Genomic DNA, 19334 nt, shown 5'->3' on the forward strand with positions numbered 1-19334 from the left:
ACCTGCAACGTCGCCCATTACTTTTTATTCCAGAGATGCTGCCTGACCCACTGATTCACTCCAGCATCTTGTGTCCATCTTCGGTGTAAACCAGCATCTGCAGTTCCTTCCTACACAAACAGTAAATCTGGCTGATTAAGTCTGGAGCAGGAAAGAAGAGCAGAAGAAACAAACTGCCGCAGAGACGCAGCGGGTCGAGCAGCATCTGCTGGGGGGAAAGAAATAGCGGCGTTTCTTAGAAAGGGCAAGGGCAGCGAGTAGGCACATTGGGTAGAGCTGCTGTCTCACAGCGCCAGAGACCCGTGGTCTGTCCTGACCCCGGGTGCCGTCTGTGTGCAGTTTGCTGGTTTAACCTCTCGCACCGCGTGGGTTTCCTCCGGTTGCCCGATTTCCCCTTACACTCGAAAATAAAGTGCGGGTTTGCAGGTTAATTGGCCCCTGTAAGTTGCCGATACTATCCAGTTAGTGCGCGGGAATGTGGGATAACATAGAATGATAGGGATGAAATATTGTCTTCACGTGAATAGGTGGCTATGGGATGGGACCGGAACACATGCAATTATGATCTCCTAATCTGAGGAAAGACATTCTTGCCATAGAGGGAGTACAGAGACGGTTCACCAGATTGATTCCTGGGATGGCAGGACTTTCATATGAAGAAAGACTGGATAGAATCGGCTTGTACTCGCTGGAATTTAGAAAATTGAGGGGGGATCTTATAGAAACTTACAAAATTCTTAAGGGGTTGGACAGGCTAGATGCAGGAGGATTGTTCCCGATGTTGGGGAAGTCCAGAACAAGGGGGTCACAGTTTAAGGATAAGGGGGAAGTCTTTTAGGACCGAGATGAGAAAGTTTTTTTTCACACAGAGAGTGGTGAATCTGTGGAATTCTCTGCCACAGAGGGTAGTTGAGGCCAATTCATTGGCTATATTTAAGAGGGAGTTAGACGTGGCTCTTGTGGCTAAAGGGATCAGGGGGTATGGAGAGAAGGCAGGTACGGGATACTGAGTTGGATGATCAGCCATGATCATATTGAATGGCGGTGCAGGCTCGAAGGCCGAATGGCCTACTCCTGCACCTATTTTCTATGTTTCTATGATTAGAGGCTGGGATGAAATGCCGGGCTGGGATACTGTCGGTGAAGATGTAGAAAGTTGAATGCAAGGGCCCGTGCTGTGTGGTGAGGGGAAAATAAACCGTTTCCTTTGACTGCAACCAACATGTTACCTGTTTGATTCCTGTGCGTAATTACGTGCAGTTCAGCAGGTGGGCACGGTCCTGGGGAACATGGATAGGCGACGTTTCGGGTCCAAACCCTTCGCCTCTTGTCTATTCACCCACCCGTGTTCTCCAGAGTTACGACGCGACCTGCTGAGCTAATCCAGCACTTTGTGTCTTTCGTTCCCACCGTTGGACATCCTGACCGATAACGGGTCCAGTTTCGTAGGTTTCGATCAAAAGTTACGCGTTGCGCTCCTGATCGGTTAAAAGTCACGAGTATAATAATCTGTTAAACGCTCTCCGGGCAGCGCACGGCTGCGGGATTCAAACATGAATTTTACGTTTTCACATAATCAGCAGCGGCCTCCCAACCCTCTCAATCTCCCCTCCATATTTTTAGATCGCCTCTCTTAATTGTACGTTTCCTTAACGCCCATTTCCAGATGGCCCCTGCACTAGACACAATTACTCGGCGGACTTTCGGACTCGGGGGAACTCAGGTCCCGCCGCCCGCGGCCGCTGCTGAACCCGCGCGAAGGGCAATTGTTTCAACCTTTATATTTTAACAAAAGTAATTTCTGTTCCGTTGCCGGACGCAGTTAACGCGTTAAAATGAACGGATCGACAGCTCTGATTTGAGTTGCGGTTTATTTCTCTCTTCCCACATTTACATTCATCCTGGTATTATTTCCGCGCTCATTGAGTTTTTTTTACGACGCGGAATTTGGGAATTAAATGGGAGCCGTTCAGCGCCGACCTGTTGTCCACCGGGTTTCTGCCCCACAGCACCTGAGCCCCGCTCCTGACGCCGGTCCCGGGACCCGACCCTTTTACACACCAGGAGCGGAACCGGAGCAGATTCTCAGCCAGTGGTCTTCATCGCAAGAAGGCACGAAGAAAGGATACAGTTTCTCCGTGAATTTATTCCCAGTGAAGGTGCGGAGATGGGACTTGGTGTTCGCGTCGTAAAATGAAACTCTCCCGGACTCGTAACTGAGATAAACGCCCACCCTCCCGGGGATGGGACGGGATCGAGCGAAGATTAGTGCAAGAAGCACATCAATCAACCGCTGCCAGATGCTCCAGACTCCAGTCTCCGGGGTCAGTGTGACCGGTCTCTTCCTCTCCACAGACTCTGCGGCGACTCCCAGACACCAGGCCTCACTCCCCGCCATCTCCACCTCCCAGTAATGTCTCCCCGATGTGAATCCCTCCGATCCCAGCACACACTTATTGCCTGTAAACCTCTTCCCGGTGTCAGGGAGACTCCTCCGGGTCCGGGTCCATCTCACCCTCTTCCGATCCTCAGACACCTCGAGCTGCGGATGCGCTGTTTCCACATGCAGGGTGACGGAGACTGGGGGGAGAAGCAGAGAATCAGAGAGTCCCCGGGGGTCGGGGGGAGACCCGGGCAGCGCGGCCCCGGGACCGGGGGAGAGGCCGCTCGGCCTCAGGCACAGGCGGGCGGACAACAAACACATTTCCCGGAGATGCACCAAACTATATTGGATGGACAACATTTTTATGCCACCCGTTTAATTCATTTTGTGGCAGAGATTGATTGAAGGAGAGATTGCAATGTGGAATGTAAATTCCTGACTACGGAGAAAAGCTGATGTATAAACCTGAGAGGGGGGGAGGAGGCAGAGATAAATTGGGCACAGACGCTGCAATCGAAATGAGGGGTGTGCATTAATACATTGTCAGAGAGGTGGTAACACTTGTCATGATATTCCAGACAGGGTCACAGCTTCTTGCAAAGAATGATCACCAAGAGAAATAGACCGTGTTCCTGCGACTGAGAGAGAAATATATGCGATCAAGTAACGGTTACAACCAGGGTGTAACGTTGTGTCGAATATAGAGCTTTTATTAAAGCACAAGAACGGCTCGATTCTGCTGCCCTGCGAGTCTGGGTAAGTTTTACCCCGACGTGAATGGATCCGCTGAGTTTAGGAGTAAGTATATTAAGGAGAACCATCTACATGGGAGAGGGGAAATAAAAAGAGAAGCGGCTAGGAATATTCATGGAACAGGGGATGTCCATGAACAGAGTTGAAGTCAACGGGCTGAACGAGTAAGAGAGAGAGTTGCTTGGAATAGTGATCAGAGGCATAATATTATCGTAGGTACATAGTGATGAGGTGTTTGTTGTTGAATAGATGTTCAGGTGGCTGTATGTTTTTATTAAAGTGTCCATTATTCATATCACTTTTTGTATCCAACTAACATCTAGCGATCTCTATTACACCAGAAAAATAAATTATATCAACATTACCTTGCGGACTACCGCAGGATAATTCGCTCAACACTCACTTCAGTAAAAAGGGACGATCGAATTTTGCAACGTCCGGTGCCCCATCTTCTACAGACAACGTGTGTTCCTCGTCACTAATCCTGTAAATATAAGCAGCTGGGTTACAGAATGAACAACAATGATTTTCTGATTTAAAAAAAAAAAAATCATGCATGGTTTCAGTACAGAACATTTCCTACCTCCTCTTCCGACGAATTTCCTCCTGAATCAATAAAAGACAAATTTTAATTGATTTACACTGACCACAGACAATCTAACAGCAGGATTTTCTACTAAATCTTGCAGCCTGTTGGAAATTCTGCAGTATCACACCTTCTGACGCACAGAGCGCGGGAACGGTGCAGATACGATGAGGGAACACAGGACAAAGATGAAAGAGGCAGAAAATGTATTTTGTCAAAAATAATTCAATGGATAATGTCAAAAATAATGATAATGGTTTTTACATTAGCAAAGGATTTCATACAATGGGTCACGCAAAACACCCAGTTATCAAACACTGATTATACAAACAGGATTTAGATGATACACGACCAAGTGGACCCGTTGGGTCCAAACCTCTCCTGCATTGGTGCAGCACCCTCTCCTCCCCTTGACCCCCCTATCCCCAACCCCCCCTTTCCCCCACCGCCTTTCCCCCACCCCCCTTTCCTCCAATCCCCCTCCCCCTTTCCCCCACAACCCCCCCTTCCCCCCATTCCCCATCCCCTTTCTCTTCACCCCGCTTTCTCCCCACCCCCACTCTCCCCTCCCGCCACTCTCGCTCTCTTCCCCATCGCCACTGTACACCTTCCCCCACACTCCCACTCTCTCTTCCCCCCGCCACCACCCACTCCCCCGCCCCCACCCCTACTGTCTCCCTTCCCCCCACCCCTTCTCCTCCCCACCGCCACTCTCCCCCATCCCCACCGCCACTCTCCCCCATCCCCACGGCCACTCTCCCCCATCCCCACTCTTCCCTCCTCCCCACTCCTGCCTGCCCTCCTCCCCAGCTCCACTCCCCCCACCCCCACTCTCTCCTCCTCCACCACCTCCCCCACACTCTCTACTCCCCCACCCCCACTCTCCATACTCCCCTTTCCGCACCACCCTTTCTCACTCACTCCTACTCTCTGACACCCCACCCCCTCCTTCCACACTCTATCCTTTCCCCTATTAACCCCACCCTCCCCTCCACCCACTGGGCCCCCCTGCAATCGAAATGAGGGGTGTGCATTAATACATTGTCAGAGGGGTGGTAACACTTGTCATGATATTCCAGACAGGTTCACAACTTCTTGCAAAGAATGATCACCAAGAGAAATAGACCGTTTCCTGCGACTGAGACAGAAATATATGCGATCAAGTAACGGTTACAACCAGGGTGTAACGTTGTGTCGAATATAGAGCTTTTATTAAAGCACAAGACGGGCTCGATTCTGCTGCCCTGCGAGTCTGGGTAAGTTTTACCCCGACGTGAATGGATTCCGCTGAGTTTAGGAGTAAGTATATTAAGGAGAACCATCTACATGGGAGAGGGGAAATAAAAAGAGAAGCGGCTAGGAATATTCATGGAACAGGGGATGTCCATGAACAGAGTTGAAGTCAACGGGCTGAACGAGTAAGATAGAGAGTTGCTTGGAATAGTGATCAGAGGCATAATATTATCGTAGGTACATAGTGATGAGGTGTTTGTTGTTGAATAGTTGTTCAGGTGGCTGTATGTTTTTATTAAAGTGTCCATAATTCATATCACTTTTTGTATCCAACTAACATCTAGCGATCTCTATTACACCAGAAAAATAAATTATATCAACATTACCTTGCGGACTACCACAGGACAATTCGCTCAACACTCACTTCAGTAAAAAGGGACGATCGAATTTTGCAACGTCCGGTGCCCCATCTTCTACGGACAACGTGTATTCCTCGTCACTAATCCTGTAAATATAAGCAGCTGGGTTACAGAATGAACAACAATGATTTTCTGATTTAAAAAAAAAAATCATGCATGGTTTCAGTACAGAACATTTCCCACCTCCTCTTCCGACGAATTTCCTCCTGAATCAATAAAAGACAAATTTTAATTGATTTACACTGACCACAGACAATCTAACAGCAGGATTTTCTACTAAATCTTGCAGCCTGTTGGAAATTCTGCAGTATCACACCTTCTGACGCACAGAGCGCGGGAACGGTGCAGATAGGATGAGGGAACACAGGGCAAAGATGAAAGAGGCAGAAAATGTATTTTGTCAAAAATAATTCAATGGATAATGTCAAAAATAATGATAATGGTTTTTACATTAGCAAAGGATTTCATACAATGGGTCACGCAAAACACCCAGTTATCAAACACTGATTATACAAACAGGATTTAGATAATACACGACCAAGTGGACCCGTTGGGTCCAAACCTCTCCTGCATTGGTGCAGCACCCTCTCCTCCCCTTGACCCCCCCTATGCCCAACCCCCGCTTTCCCCACCGCATTTCCCCCCACCCCCCTTTCCTCCAATCCCGCTCCCCCTTTCCCCCACAACCCCCCCTTCCCCCCATTCCCCCCATCCCCTTTCTCTTCACCCCCCTTTCTCCCCACCCCCACTCTCCCCTCCCGCCACTCTCGCTCTCTTCCCCATCGCCACTGTACACCTTCCCCCACACTCCCACTCTCTCTTCCCCCCGCCACCACCCTCTCCCCCGCCCCTAACCCTACTGTCTCCCTTCCCCCCACCCCTTCTCCTCCCCACCGCTACTCTCCCCATCCCCACCGCCAGTCTCCCCCATCCCCACCGCCACTCTCCCCCATCCCCACTCTTCCCTCCTCCCCACTCCTGCCTGCCCTCCTCCCCAGCTCCACACCCCCCACCCCCACTCTCTCCTCCTCCACCACCTCCCCCACACTCTCTACTCCCCCACCCCCACTCTCCATACTCCCCTTTCCGCACCCCCCTTTCTCACTCACTCCTACTCTCTGACCCCCACCCCCTCCTTCCACACTCTCTCCTCTCCCCTATTAACCCCACCCTCCCCTCCACCCACTAGGCCCCCACGCCCACTCCCCCCCGCGGACCCGTTGGCGGCGAAAGCCACTTATCACTATCCGTGCGTGGAGGGAGGAGGAGGGAGCTCCGGAGTGCGGCCGATTCTGTGGCCTGGCCGAGCCGGGTCTATTCGAGGCGGACAGTGCGGCGGCTGAGACCCGCAGAGTTGGGAGACGGATAGGGCGGCGGCTGAGACCCGCAGAGGTGGGAGACGGATAGGGCGGCGGGGGCTGAGACTACTCGAGGCGGGCGGCGCAGCGGCTGTGGGCTGTGACTACTCGAGGCCGGTGGCGCGGCGGGAGGTGCGCACAAGATGGCGGAGCGTCAGAAGGAGGATGAGAGCGGCCGCTATTTTTCTGCAATCGCGATGGGGCCGTCGGTGGAAGCGGTCGCTGAAGGAGGAGGAGAAGAAGCTGCCCGCTGCGACTTGTGTGCTTATCTTAAACAGTCGCCATGAGAGTGGTGATAACGGTGGCGCTAAAATTGTGGCGCTGTGGTTTACCATCTTGGATGCAGGTCCACATGTCCACAACCAAATTTCAAAATCTCAGAAAGCTATATATATATATTGATATCTATATATACATATATATATATATATTGATACATACACACAAGATCTGAGTTTTAGAGATAGATAGATAGATAGACAGACAGACAGACAGACACATTTTAAAAAAAATTCCCGAATGACCTTTGACAAATCCCACGACCCCTTGCATTTATCGAGATACCGAACTCGCTGATACCCTGTGCGGGAAAGAACTGCAGATTCTGGTTTAAACCGAAGATAGGTAGAAAATGCTGGAGTAACTCAGCGGGACAGGCAGCATCTCCGGGGAGAAGGAATGGATCACATTTCGGTTCGAGACCCTTCTTCAAACTGAAAGTCACGGGAAAGGCAAACGAGAGATATAGAGGATGATGAAGCGAGATATACAACAAATGAATGCAAGATGTGCAAAAAAAAGTAACAATGATAAAGGAAACAGACCATTGATAACTGTTTGTTCGGTGACAACGGCAAGCTGGTGTGACTTGGGTGGGTGGGGGAGGGATGGAGAGAGAGGGAATGCAGGAGTTACGTGAAATTAGAGAAATCAATATTCACACCACTGGGTTGCAAGCTGCCCAAGCGAAATATGAGATGCCGTTCCTCCAATTTGCGCTTAACCACACTCTGACAATGGAGAAGTCCCAGGACAGAACGGTTAGTGTGGGAATAGGATGGGGAATAGCAACCGGGAGATCAGGCTACTTTCAGCGAATTGCTCGAAGGTGGGGATCTAATTAGATATAAAACGTGCCTGATTATGACAGAAACACGAATAACAAGGGGAGCTGAGTATCTAAGGAACCGCTGAAAGGCTGGGGACAAATACAAACGATGGTGAAATATGAATTGAGAACGGCTCAATGTAATATTTTCTGTCATAAAACTGGGGGATTTGGAAAGAACATTGCGTTGCGAGGTGGCATTGAAGATCACTGCGATGTTACAGCAGAAAACCAGATCTGGAATGTAGACCTCACAGGGTGGAAAGGGTTTCATCTTCCGGTGAAAGCGGTTCTGATTTCCACGCCCTTTGTATGACAAAGCTCGCTGGCTTCACGCCTGTTATCAATGTTATTTAATACTAGCTGCTGCTACGCTGTAACTAAGTACTTAAGCAATCTGATCCTGTACCTAAGGCTCTAACGTATGGCCGGGTCTCCCTTGTTCTGGACTGGCCCCACCAGTGGAATTAGACTGGGACTTCTTCAGAATGAAAGTCAGTGGAGTGGGAAACTAGAGGTGTCGAGCAAATCACAGCCGGCCCCGTTGACTCAAGAAAGTTGGAGCCCACAATGGTCCATTGTTGGCAGTGGAATAAACATAGAAAATAAGTGCAGGAGTAGGCCATTCGGCCCTTCGAGCCTGCACCGCCATTCAATATGATCATGGCTGATCATCCAGCTCAGTAACCCGTACCTGCCTTCTCTCCATACCCCCTGATCCCTTTAGCCATAAGGACCACATCTAACTCCCTCTTAAATACAGCCAATGAACTGGCCTCAACTACCTTCTGCGGCAGAGAATTCCACAGACTCACCACTCTCTGTGTGAAGAAATGTTTTCTCATCTCGGTCCTTAAAGACTACCCCCTTATCCTTAAGCTGTGACCCCTGGTTCTGGACTTCCCCAACATCGGGAACAATCTTCCCGCATCTAGCCTCTCCAACCCCTTAAGAATTTTATATGTTTCAATAAGATCCCCCCTCAGTCTTCTAAATTCCAGCGAATATAAGCCCAGTCTATCTTCATATGAAAGTCCTGGCATCCCAGGGATCAATCTGGTGAACCTTCTCTGTACTCCCTCTAAGGCCAGAATGACTTTCCTCTGATTAGGAGACCAAAACAGTACACAATACTCCAGGTGAGGTGATAATGAAGGGTTACAAAGAGTGAAACTAGCAAGACGTCTAAGGAGGAGGAGGGACGGAGAGAGAGGGAATGCACGGGTTACTTGAAATTACAAAAATCAATATTCATACCGCTGGGCTTTATGTGAATGAACAATGCAGATGTGGAGGAAGGAACTACAGATGCAGGTTTAAACCCAAGATAGACCCAATTGGCTGGAGTAACTCAGCAAGTCATTCCCGGCATCTCTGGAGAGAAGGAATGGGTGACGTTTCGGGTCGAGACCCTTCTTCAGACTGGTTAGGGATAAGGGAAACGAGGGATGTGGAGAGATAAAGAACAATGAATAAAAGATGTGCAAAAAAATACGGATGATAAAGGAAACAAGCCATTGTTAGCTGTTTGTGGTGAAAACGAGAAGTTGGTGTGACTTTGGTTGGGTGGGGAGAGGGGTGAGGGGAGAAACAGAGAGAATGTCGAGGCTACCTGAAATTGGTTGGTCTTAAAATTGAAGGGATAAAAAATCGTCTTGAGACTTGGCCCTAACATGGACCAAAGAACTGAATTCGCAACTTGAGGCGAGAGAGGCTAGGATGCATTACCTGATAGTTCTGACTGAAGACGAATGCAAATATCTTAGTCAAGCCACTGATTATTAATGAATAATCAATACATACCAATTTGAGGAAGGACAGCCTTGCTATTGAGGCAGTGCTGTGTAGGTTCACGAGGTTAATCCCCGGGATGGCGGGACTGTCAGATGAGGAAACATTGGAAAGAGTGGGCTTGTTTTCACCGGAATTTAGATGAGAGGGGATGTTATCGAAATGTATAAAATCATAAAAGGACTGGACTAGCTAGATGCAGGAAAAATGTTCCCAATGTTGGGGGAGTCCAGAACCAGGGGCCTCACACAGTCTAAGAATAAACGGCAGGCCATTTAAAACTGAGATGAGAAAAAACCTTTTCACCCAGAGAGTTGTGAATTTGTGGAATTCTCTCCCACAGAGGCAGTAGAGGCCAATTAACTGGATGCACTTAAAAGAGAGTTAGATAGATCTCTAGGGGCTAGTGGTTCAAGGGATATGGGGAGAAGGCAGACACGGGTTACTGATTGTGGATGATCAGCAATGATCACAATGAATGGCGGTGCTGACTCGAAGGGCTAAATGGCCTCCTCCTGCACCTATTTTCCATGTTTCTCTACGAGGGAACCGATAAGTGTGCAAGTTCCAACAAACCAATCAGTTTCAGGGGTGCTTTAGTTCTTTGGTGCCCGATCAACATCGTGCGTTGCGCTGCTGGGCAGTGACGTTCGCGAACATAGAAACCTGTTCCACCTTCGCGGGGCACCGCACGGCTTCAAGAAGACTCAACAATGAATTCTACATTTTCACGTAATTATCAAACCTTCTGCCACGCGATCTCGGCATTCAGCTCACCCCTCCTTTAGTAATTACCAAATCATCCGCAACTCTTTTTTTTGCACCGCCACAGGGTCACTTTTACCGGTTTTATTTTTGCCAGACAGCTTTCAACCTTCAAAGCGAGTCAGTGGACTTGTGGACCGGGGAAGCCCGGAGTCGGGACCCGCCGCTCGCCGTGATCGTTTCAATCTTTATATTTTCACAGTAGTTATTTCTGTTCTGTTGCCGGACGCGTTAAAATGAACGGATCGAATTTCCTCCTGAAATCAATAAAAGCCAAATTTTAATTGATTTACACTGATCATACACAATCCAACAGCAGATGTTTCTACTAATTCTTGCAACCTGTTGGGAATTCTGCAGTATCACACCCTCTGACGCACAGAGCGCGGGAACGTTGCAGTTGGGATGAGGGAACACAGGACAAAGATTCAAGATTCAAGAGATTCAAGATAGCTTTTTTGTCATCCAATATTGGACGAAATTCAGTCACCCACAGTCCAACAATAAAAGCATTAAATAGGCATTAAAATTACACAACCCCAAAAACACACAAAAAAAGAAACATCCATCAAAGAAACATCCATCACAGTGAGTCTCCTCCAGTCCTCTCCTCACTGTGATGGAAGGCCACAATGTCTTTTCCCTTCTCCTGCCGTCCTCTCCCGCAGTCAGATTGTTGTGGTTGCAGGCCGCGCCGGACGGTCCGCAGCGGCCCGAGCCTAAGGCGAGTCGCAGCCGCTCCCGCAGCCTCGGAAGACGGCCGGCTCCGCCGATGATAAGTCCGATCCGGGGCGGGCGAACACGCTGCCTCTGTTGCTGTACGTCGGGACGGTCGTGGCTCCCGACATTGAAGCCCCCGCCCAGCAGAGAAAAATCCCGCGGCATATTTTAGGCCGCGCCGGACGGTGAAATGTCGCGACCCAAGCCCCGCGATCCCGGAGCGAGCGAACACGCTGCCGCTGCCGGTGCTCCCGATGTCGGCATCCACGCGGCCCGAGCCTCAGGCAAGTCGCAGCCGCTCCCGCAGCCTCCGAGGACGGCCGGCTCCGGTGATGGTAAGTCCGATCCGCGGGCTCTGCGAACCAGAGCCCTGGAGGCAGCCAGCTCCAGGAGTTGGGCCGATGGTAGGCCGCAGCAGGAACGGAGACACGGCCCAGAAAACAAAGGTCGGGTCTCTGTTCGGAAGGGACACCTATTTACAATTTTACAGTTCCCCCCTCCCCCCACATACACACATAGTACACAAACACAAAAACACCACATCACAACTACAATTAAGACAAAAAAAAAACAAAAAACACAAAGACAAATGGACCGCAGGTAAGCCGCAGCTGCTATGGCAGCGCCGCCATGTATTCGCCATAAGGAGAAAGAGGAAGGAAATGTATTATGTCTGGTGGTAGTGTGAACTGTGAGGAAGATGCTATGAGGTTGCAGGGTGACTTGGACAGGTTGTGTCAGTGGGCGGATGCATGGCAGATGCAGTTTAATATGGATAAGTGTGAGGTTATCCACTTTGGTGGTAAGAATAGGAAGGCAGAATATTATCTGAATGGTGTCAAGTTAGGAACAGGGGACGTTCAACGAGATCTGGGTGTCCTAGTGCATCAGTCACTGAAAGGAAACATACAGGTACAGCAGGCAGTGAAGAAAGCCAATGGAATGTTGGCCTTTATAACAAGAGGAGTTGAGTATAGGAGCAAAGAGGTCCTTCTGCAGTTGGACAGCGCCCTAGTGAGACCGCACCTGGAGTACTGTGTGCAGTTTTGGTCTCCAAATTCGAGGAAGGATATTCTTGCTATTGAGGGCAAGAATTGAGTGCACGTTGCGTAGGTTTACTAGGTTAATTCCCGGAATGGTGGGACTATCATATGGCGGGACTATCATATGTTGAAAGACTGGAGCGACTAGGCTTGTATACACTGGAATTTAGAAGGATGAGAGGAGATATTATCGAAACGTATAAGATTATTAAGGGGTTGGACACGTTAGAGGCAGGAAACCTGTTCCTTGTCTGAAGAAGGGTCTCGACCCGAAACGTCACCCATTCCTTCTCTCCCGAGATGCTGCCTGACCTGCTGAGTTACTCCAGCATTTTGTGAATAAATCGATTTGTACCAGCATCTGCAGTTATTTTCTTATAAACCTGTTCCCAATGTTGGGGGAGTCCAGAACAAGGGGCCAAGTTTAAGAATAAGGGGTAGGCCATTTAGAACTGAGTTGAGGAAGAACTTCTTCAGTCAGAGAGTTGTGAATCTGTGGAATTCTCCGCCTCAGAAGGCAGTGGAGGACAATTCTCTGAATGCATTCAAGAGAGAGCTGGATAGAGCTCTTAAGGATATCGGAGTCAGGGGGTATGGGGAGAAGGCAGGAACGGGATACTGATTGAGAATGATCAGCCATGATCACATTGAATGGCGTTGCTGGCTCGAAGGGCCGAATGGCCTCCTCCTGCCTCCTCTATTGTCTATGTCAAAAATATTTCAATAGACAGGAAAGGTGAACCACACGGGACATATTTACTAGCAACTCTAAAATGAATGTATTGATAATGGTTTTTTACATTATCAAAGGATTTCATACAATGGGTCAAGCAAAACACCTAAAGTTATCAAACACCGATTATACAAAGAGGATTTAAATGGTATATCTGGCATAAGTGCCAAGGTATGCAACTGAATGTTAGTTCCCATTAATTAATGCACTGCCTCTAACACCCCGTACACAGCGACACAGGTAATATTTAACGTGAAAAACAGAGGAACAATCAAACATTTAGCGTCAAGGTCTCCGCTTATTCCCGAGAGGTTGTGCATTTTCTGTGTGCACTTGGATTGGCCTAAACTGAAAAGAAATTCTCACCATGAGTAATATCACACTGTCTTTTTGATCCATCCGTTCCTGCATCTTTGTGAGTTTCTCCTGCATGGAATTTAACTTCTCTTGAATTGCTTGAAGATTTGTCTCCATTATATCTAGACTCTTCGCCTCTGCTTCCCTGAGATCATTAAGTAAGCGCTGCTCTTCCTCAGCGAGAATCTGTCGCATTTTAGTGAATTCAGATGTGATGTGGGACTGCAGACTGCGAGACTGTTCCTGTTTAGAGAAACGGGGATATTATTATATTGCCTGAAGGGAACAAATCTACACGGCATCACACAGCACAGGAGGAGACCTTACCCGAACTCCAGAAATCTTTATTTTCTGCAATTGTTCCATTTCCTGTATCTCTGAATTTTTTTTCTTGAGAGATTCCAGGGAAGATTTGATCTGAGCCTGAAAATGGGTTTGTAAAAAAAAGGAAAATTAAACAGTTGGATATGCGAAATACGATGTAGAATTAATGTGATCATAAGATGTTTGCTTTTACCTTGTAGTTTTCAACAGCTTCTTCTACCGGTATGCAGCGGTGCTCTCTGTGTTCCCGCGCGTCTCGACAAATCACACAGACCAATATCTTGTCAGTTTCACAAAGCAGCTTCAGTTCTTCCTGATGTTTCTCGCAGTGAAGTTTACTTTCCTTCTCTTTCGGATTCAGGTTTAATTTGTGAGTTTTCTCAGCCAGGTTTGACAAGGCCCAATTCACAATCAGGGTGCGGTCTGCAAACTCCGCTCTGCATTCCGGGCAGGAGTTTCTCCCGTCCTTGTCCCAACTCTGTGTGATGCAGGAGCGGCAGAAGTTGTGTCCGCACTGCAGGGAAACCGGGTCGGTGAAGATATCCAGGCAGACGGGACAAATTAGTTCTTGGCGTAAACTCTCAACCTGCCGTTCGGTGGCCATGTTGATTCTCGCCACTTCCGGATTCCACTTTCGGGGAGGCGCTGAACACCTGAGATGTCGCGATTGTCCAATCGCCGCGCTGCAGTGTCGGGGAACGAACACTAAAGGGGAGGAGTGTGCAGGAAGGAATTGCAGATGCTGGTTTCAACCGGCGGAGATGGACACAAAAAGCTGGAGTAAATCAGCGGGACAGGCAGCGTCTCCGGAGAGAAGGAATGGGTGACGTTTTACGGGTGGAGACCTTTCTTCAGACAGGGCGAGGGCACAAGGTGTCGTGGCAACTCCAGGCGAACTCCACTACAGGGAGCAGTTGACAAGACATTGAAACTTGGCCTCCGCGATCTCCCGTTTGCCAAACATTGTAACTCCCCTTCCCATTCCCGGACTGCCCTTTCTGTCCTGGGCCTCCTCCACTGTCTGAATGAGACCTCACGCAAAATTGGAGGAACAGCCTTTGGGCAGCTTACAAACCAGCGGCATGAATATTGATTTTTCTAATTTCAATTAACTCTTGCGCTCCCACTCTGCCCGTCCCTCCGTCCTCTGAGTGGTCCTGATAGTTTCACTGTTCGTATTCCTTCGTTATCGCCTCTTCCACTGCCAACAATGGACCATTGTGGGCTCTGGCGATCATTGGTGATCGGTGCCGGCTCGTATTTCGTTTGTACCTTTTTCAAACCTCCAGTATCCCTCTCCGCTGACTCACATTCTGAAGAAGGGTCTTAACCTGAAACGTCGCCTATTCTTTTTTTTCCAGAGATGCTGCCTGACCCACTGATTCACTCCAGCATCTTGTGTCCATCTTCAGTGTAAACCAGCATCTGCAGTTCCTTCCTACACAAAACACTAAATCTGCCTGATTATGTCTGGAGCGGGAAAGAAGAGCAGAAGAAACAAACTGCCGGAGAGACGCAGCGGGTCGAGCAGCATCTGCTGGGGGGGGGGGGGGGGGGGGGGGGGGGGGGGGGGGGGGGAGAAATAGCGGCGTTTCTTAGAAAGGGGAAGGGCAGAGAGCAGGCACACTGGGTAGAGCTGCTGCCTCACAGCGCCAGAGACCCGGGTTCTATCCTGACCCTGCGTGCCGTCTGTGCACAGTTTGCTGGCCTCGTGGGTTTCCTCCGGTTGTCCGATTTCCCCTTACAACCGAAAATAAAGTGCGGGTTTGTAGGTTTAATTGGCCTCTGTAAATTACCGATACTATCCAGTTAGTGCGCGGGAATGTCGGATAACATAGAATGATAGGGATGAAATATTGTCTTCACGTGGATAGGTGGCTATGGGATGGGACCGGAACACATGCAATTATGATTAGATGCTGGGATGAAATGCCGGGCTGGGATACTGTCGGTGAAGATGTAGAAAGTGGAATGAACGGGCCAGTGCTGTGTGGTGAGGGGAAAATAAACCGTTTCCTTTGACTGCTACCAACATGTTACCTGTTTGATTTCCGTGTGCAATTACGTGTCAGAATCAGAAAAGTATGAGTTGGATGTTGCTGTGTAGCGGTTACCTACTGAGGTTCCACCATTCGCCTGTCACCTAACTTCAGCTAGAGTTCCGTGTGTTACAACCTGCCCCAATGTTCCTCTCGATCTATTTCACTCCACCTTCGCTCCCTGTGTCATCTCATCAGCCCTCCTCGTATCGAATTATTCCGTGGCCCGGTAATCGATCAAATGCAATGATGTATCAACACGTGAAAACATTCTGATGTTTGTTAGTTGAGAGGAACTGGGGCGTATGAATCAAGATGACTGGCCTTAAAAGAAGAAGCGATAATAATCTGGATACATAATCCCAACATATACCGTAGAGCAGAATCTCAGACAGTTGCATCAGTTGGCACCGTGACACGAGGAACTGCTGATTTGCAAAGAAAACACACATAAGGTGCAATTGAGCAGGTGGGCACGGTTCAGGGGAACATGGATAGGCGACGTTTCGTGTCCAAACCCTTCGCCTCTTGTCTATTCACCCACCCGTGTTCTCCAGAGTTACGACGTGACCTGCTGAGCTAATCCAGCACTTTGTGTCTTTCGTTTCCACCCGTTGGGCATCCTGACTGATAATGGGTCTAGTTTTATAGGTTTCGATCAAAAGTTACGCGTTGCATTCCTGATCGGTTAAAAGTCACGAGTATAATAATCTGTTAAATCCTCTCCGGGCAGCGCACGGGTGCGGGATTCAACCATGAATTTAACGTTCTCACATAATCAGCAGCGACCTGTGCCGCGCATTCTGTGCATTCTCCCCCCCCCCCCCCCCGCCTTCCAACCCCCTCAATCTCCCCTCCATATTTTTAGTTCGCCTCTGTTAATTGCACGTTTCCTTAACGCCCATTTCCAGGTGCCCCCTGCACAAGACACAATTACTCGGCGGACTTTAGGACTCGGGGCAGTTCAGGACCCGCCGCCCGCGGCCGCTGCTGAACCCGCGGGAAGGACGATTGTTTCAATCTTTATATTTTCACTAAAGTAATTTCTGTTCCGTTGCCGGACGCAGTTAACGCGTTAAAATGAATGGATCGACAGCTCTTATTTCAGTTGCTCTTTATTTCAGTCTTCCCACATTTACATTCCCCCTGGTTTTATTTCCGCGCTCACTGGGGTTTTTTACGACGCGGAATTGGGGATTAAATGGGAGCCGTTCAGCGCCGACCTGTTGTCCACCGGTTTCTGCCCCACAGCACCTGAGCCCCGCTCCTGACGCCGGTCCCGGGACCCGACCCTTTTACACACCCGGAGCGGAACCGGAGCAGATTCTCAGCCAGTAGCCTTTATACCAAGGCTCGAAGAAAGGATAAAGTTTCTCCGTGAATTTATTCCCAGTGAAGGTGTGGAGATGGGACTTGTTGTCCGCGTCGTAAAATGAAACTGTCCCGGATTCGTAACTGAGATAAACTCCCATCCTCACGGGGATGGGACGGGCGGGGAGACGGGATGGAGGGGAGGTGACTGCATCAAACTGGTCATCCCACCGCCTGATGCTCCAGACTCCAGTCACCGGGGTCAGTGTGACACATTGTTTCCTCTCCACAGACTCTGCGGCGACTCCCAGACTCCAGCCCTCACTCCCCGCCACCTCCACCTCCCAGTAATGTCTCCCGATGTGAATCCCTCCGATCCCAGCACACACGCACTGCCTGTAAACCTCTTCCCGGTGTCAGGGAGACTCCTCCGTGTCCCGGTCCATCTCACCCTCTTCCGATCCTCAGACACCTCGAGCCCCGGACCCGCTGTTTCCACATCCAGGGTGACGGAGACTGGTGGGAGAAGCAGAGAATCAGAGAGTCCCCGGGGGTCGGGGGGAGACTCGGGCAGCACTGCCCCGGGACCGGGGGAGAGGCCGATCGGCCTCGGGCACAGGCGGGCGGAAAACGACCACATTTCCCGGAGATGCACCAAACTATATTGGATGGACAACATTTTTATGCCACCCGTTTAATTCGTTTTGTGGCAGAGATTGATTGAAGGAGGAGAGATTGCAATGTGGAATGTAAATTCCTGACTACGGAGAAAAGCTGATGTATAAACCTGAGAGGGAGGGAGGTGTAGTAATATATAAGACAAGGGGGATGTTGTGATTTTGCTGGGACTACTTTGTGTATCCAAGGACTACTTTGTCTGCCTGTGTATATAAGTGATTGGTGTGATTAGGCGGTCACTCTGGATCCAGGCGGCCTTGGAATAAACAGCCTGGAGTTAAGCTCCACCATGATAACATCTTAAACATGTGTACTCGTGGTCCTTCCAGAGTCACAACAAAGGTACAACAAGTACCGGACCACGCAGTGCCAGCCCAGCAGTGGGAGCCCAGCAGTGCCAGCCCAGCAGTGAGAGCCCAGCAGTGCCAACCCAGCAGTGGGAGCCCAGCAGTGGGAGTCCAGTAGTGCCAACCCAGCAGTGGGAGTCCAGCAGTGCCAGCCCAGCAGTGGGAGCCCAGCAGTGGGAGCCCAGCAGTGCCAACCCAGCAGTGGGAGCCCAGCAGTGGGAGTCCAGTAGTGCCAACCCAGCAGTGGGAGTCCAGCAGTGCCAGCCCAGCAGTGGGAGCCCAGCAGTGCCAGCCCAGCAGTGGGAGCCCAGCAGTGGGAGCCCAGCAGTGGGAGCCCAGCAGTGGGAGCCCAGCAGTGCCAGCCCAGCAGTGGGAGCCCAGCAGTGCCAGCCCAGCAGTGGGAGCCCAGCAGTGGGAGCCCAGCAGTGGGAGCCCAGCAGTGGGAGCCCAGCAGTGGGAGCCCAGCAGTGCCAGCCCAGCAGTGGGAGCCCAGCAGTGCCAGCCCAGCAGTGGGAGCCCAGCAGTGGGAGCCCAGCAGTGGGAGCCCAGCAGTGGGAGCCCAGCAGTGGGAGCCCAGCAGTGGGAGCCCAGCAGTGGGAGCCCAGCAGTGGGAGCCCAGCAGTGGGAGCCCAGCAGTGCCAACCCGGCAGTGCCAGCCCAGCAGTGGGAGCCCAGCAGTGCCAGCCCAGCAGTGGCAGGCAAATCATGGTGGTGGAGCATCTAGAGCCTACACTACGTTTGATCTACACAGCACGTCTTCTTGAGGGGAAGATATGGAACAAAATGAATATTTTGTGTTTAATGACCTGTGTAGTGATCTGTGTAATGAAAGCTTAATGTATTATATTTGATGCTTTTGTATAAATGTATATATCTGTGGTGACCACACGGAGTGAGTGACCACACGGAGATGAGTGACCACCCGGAGATGAGTGACCACACGGAGTGAGTGACCACCCGGAGATGAGTGACCACCCGGCGATGAGTGAAATTCCGCAGAGGAGTGACCACCATGATCGCGAAAAAAAGCAATTGTGTTTAATTGTGTTTAGTTTGTGTTATTGGTTTTGTTTACAAAAAGCAATGGTGTTTTGGTTTTGTTTGTTAAATATATTTTAGCCCTCGAATGGTAAAGAAAACAATTTTATATAAGACAAGGGGGATGTTGTAATATATAAGACAAGGGGGATGTTGTGATATTGCTGGGACTACTTTGTGTATCCAAGGACTACTTTGTATGCCTGTGTATATGTGATTGGTGTGATTAGGCGGTCACTCTGGATCCAGGCGGCCTTGGAATAAACAGCCTGGAGTTAAGCTCCACCATGATAACATCTTAAACATGTGTACTCGTGGTCCTTCCAGAGTCACAACAAAGGTACAACA

General features: G+C 49.9%; 1 protein-coding gene across 1 annotated transcript; it reads right to left on the minus strand.

The window, feature by feature from the left end:
- Positions 1–2053: 2053 nt before the first annotated feature.
- LOC144602814 (zinc-binding protein A33-like) lies at positions 2054–14192 on the minus strand. Its single transcript, XM_078415937.1, has 7 exons — positions 13767–14192; positions 13577–13672; positions 13259–13492; positions 5558–5580; positions 5380–5460; positions 3593–3620; positions 2054–2572 (listed from the first exon to the last, which is right to left on the minus strand). Exons 1-7 carry the CDS (start codon positions 14175–14177, stop codon positions 2054–2056), a joined length of 1392 nt encoding a protein of 463 aa, XP_078272063.1. The 5' UTR covers positions 14178–14192.
- Positions 14193–19334: the final 5142 nt, after the last annotated feature.

This window comes from Rhinoraja longicauda, chromosome 19 (assembly GCF_053455715.1).
Source record: "Rhinoraja longicauda isolate Sanriku21f chromosome 19, sRhiLon1.1, whole genome shotgun sequence".
NCBI lineage: Eukaryota > Metazoa > Chordata > Chondrichthyes > Rajiformes > Arhynchobatidae > Rhinoraja > Rhinoraja longicauda.

Coding starts and splice junctions, on each gene's coding strand:
- LOC144602814 (XM_078415937.1), bottom strand. CDS start 14,177: ATGGCCACCGAACGGCAGGTTGAGAGTTTACGCCAAGAACTAATTTGT. Junction 13,673..13,766: donor AAGCTGTTGAAAACTACAAG/GTAAAAGCAAAC, acceptor ACCCATTTTCAG/GCTCAGATCAAATCTTCCCT. Junction 3,621..5,379: donor GATCGTCCCTTTTTACTGAA/GTGAGTGTTGAG, acceptor TTATATTTACAG/GATTAGTGACGAGGAACACA.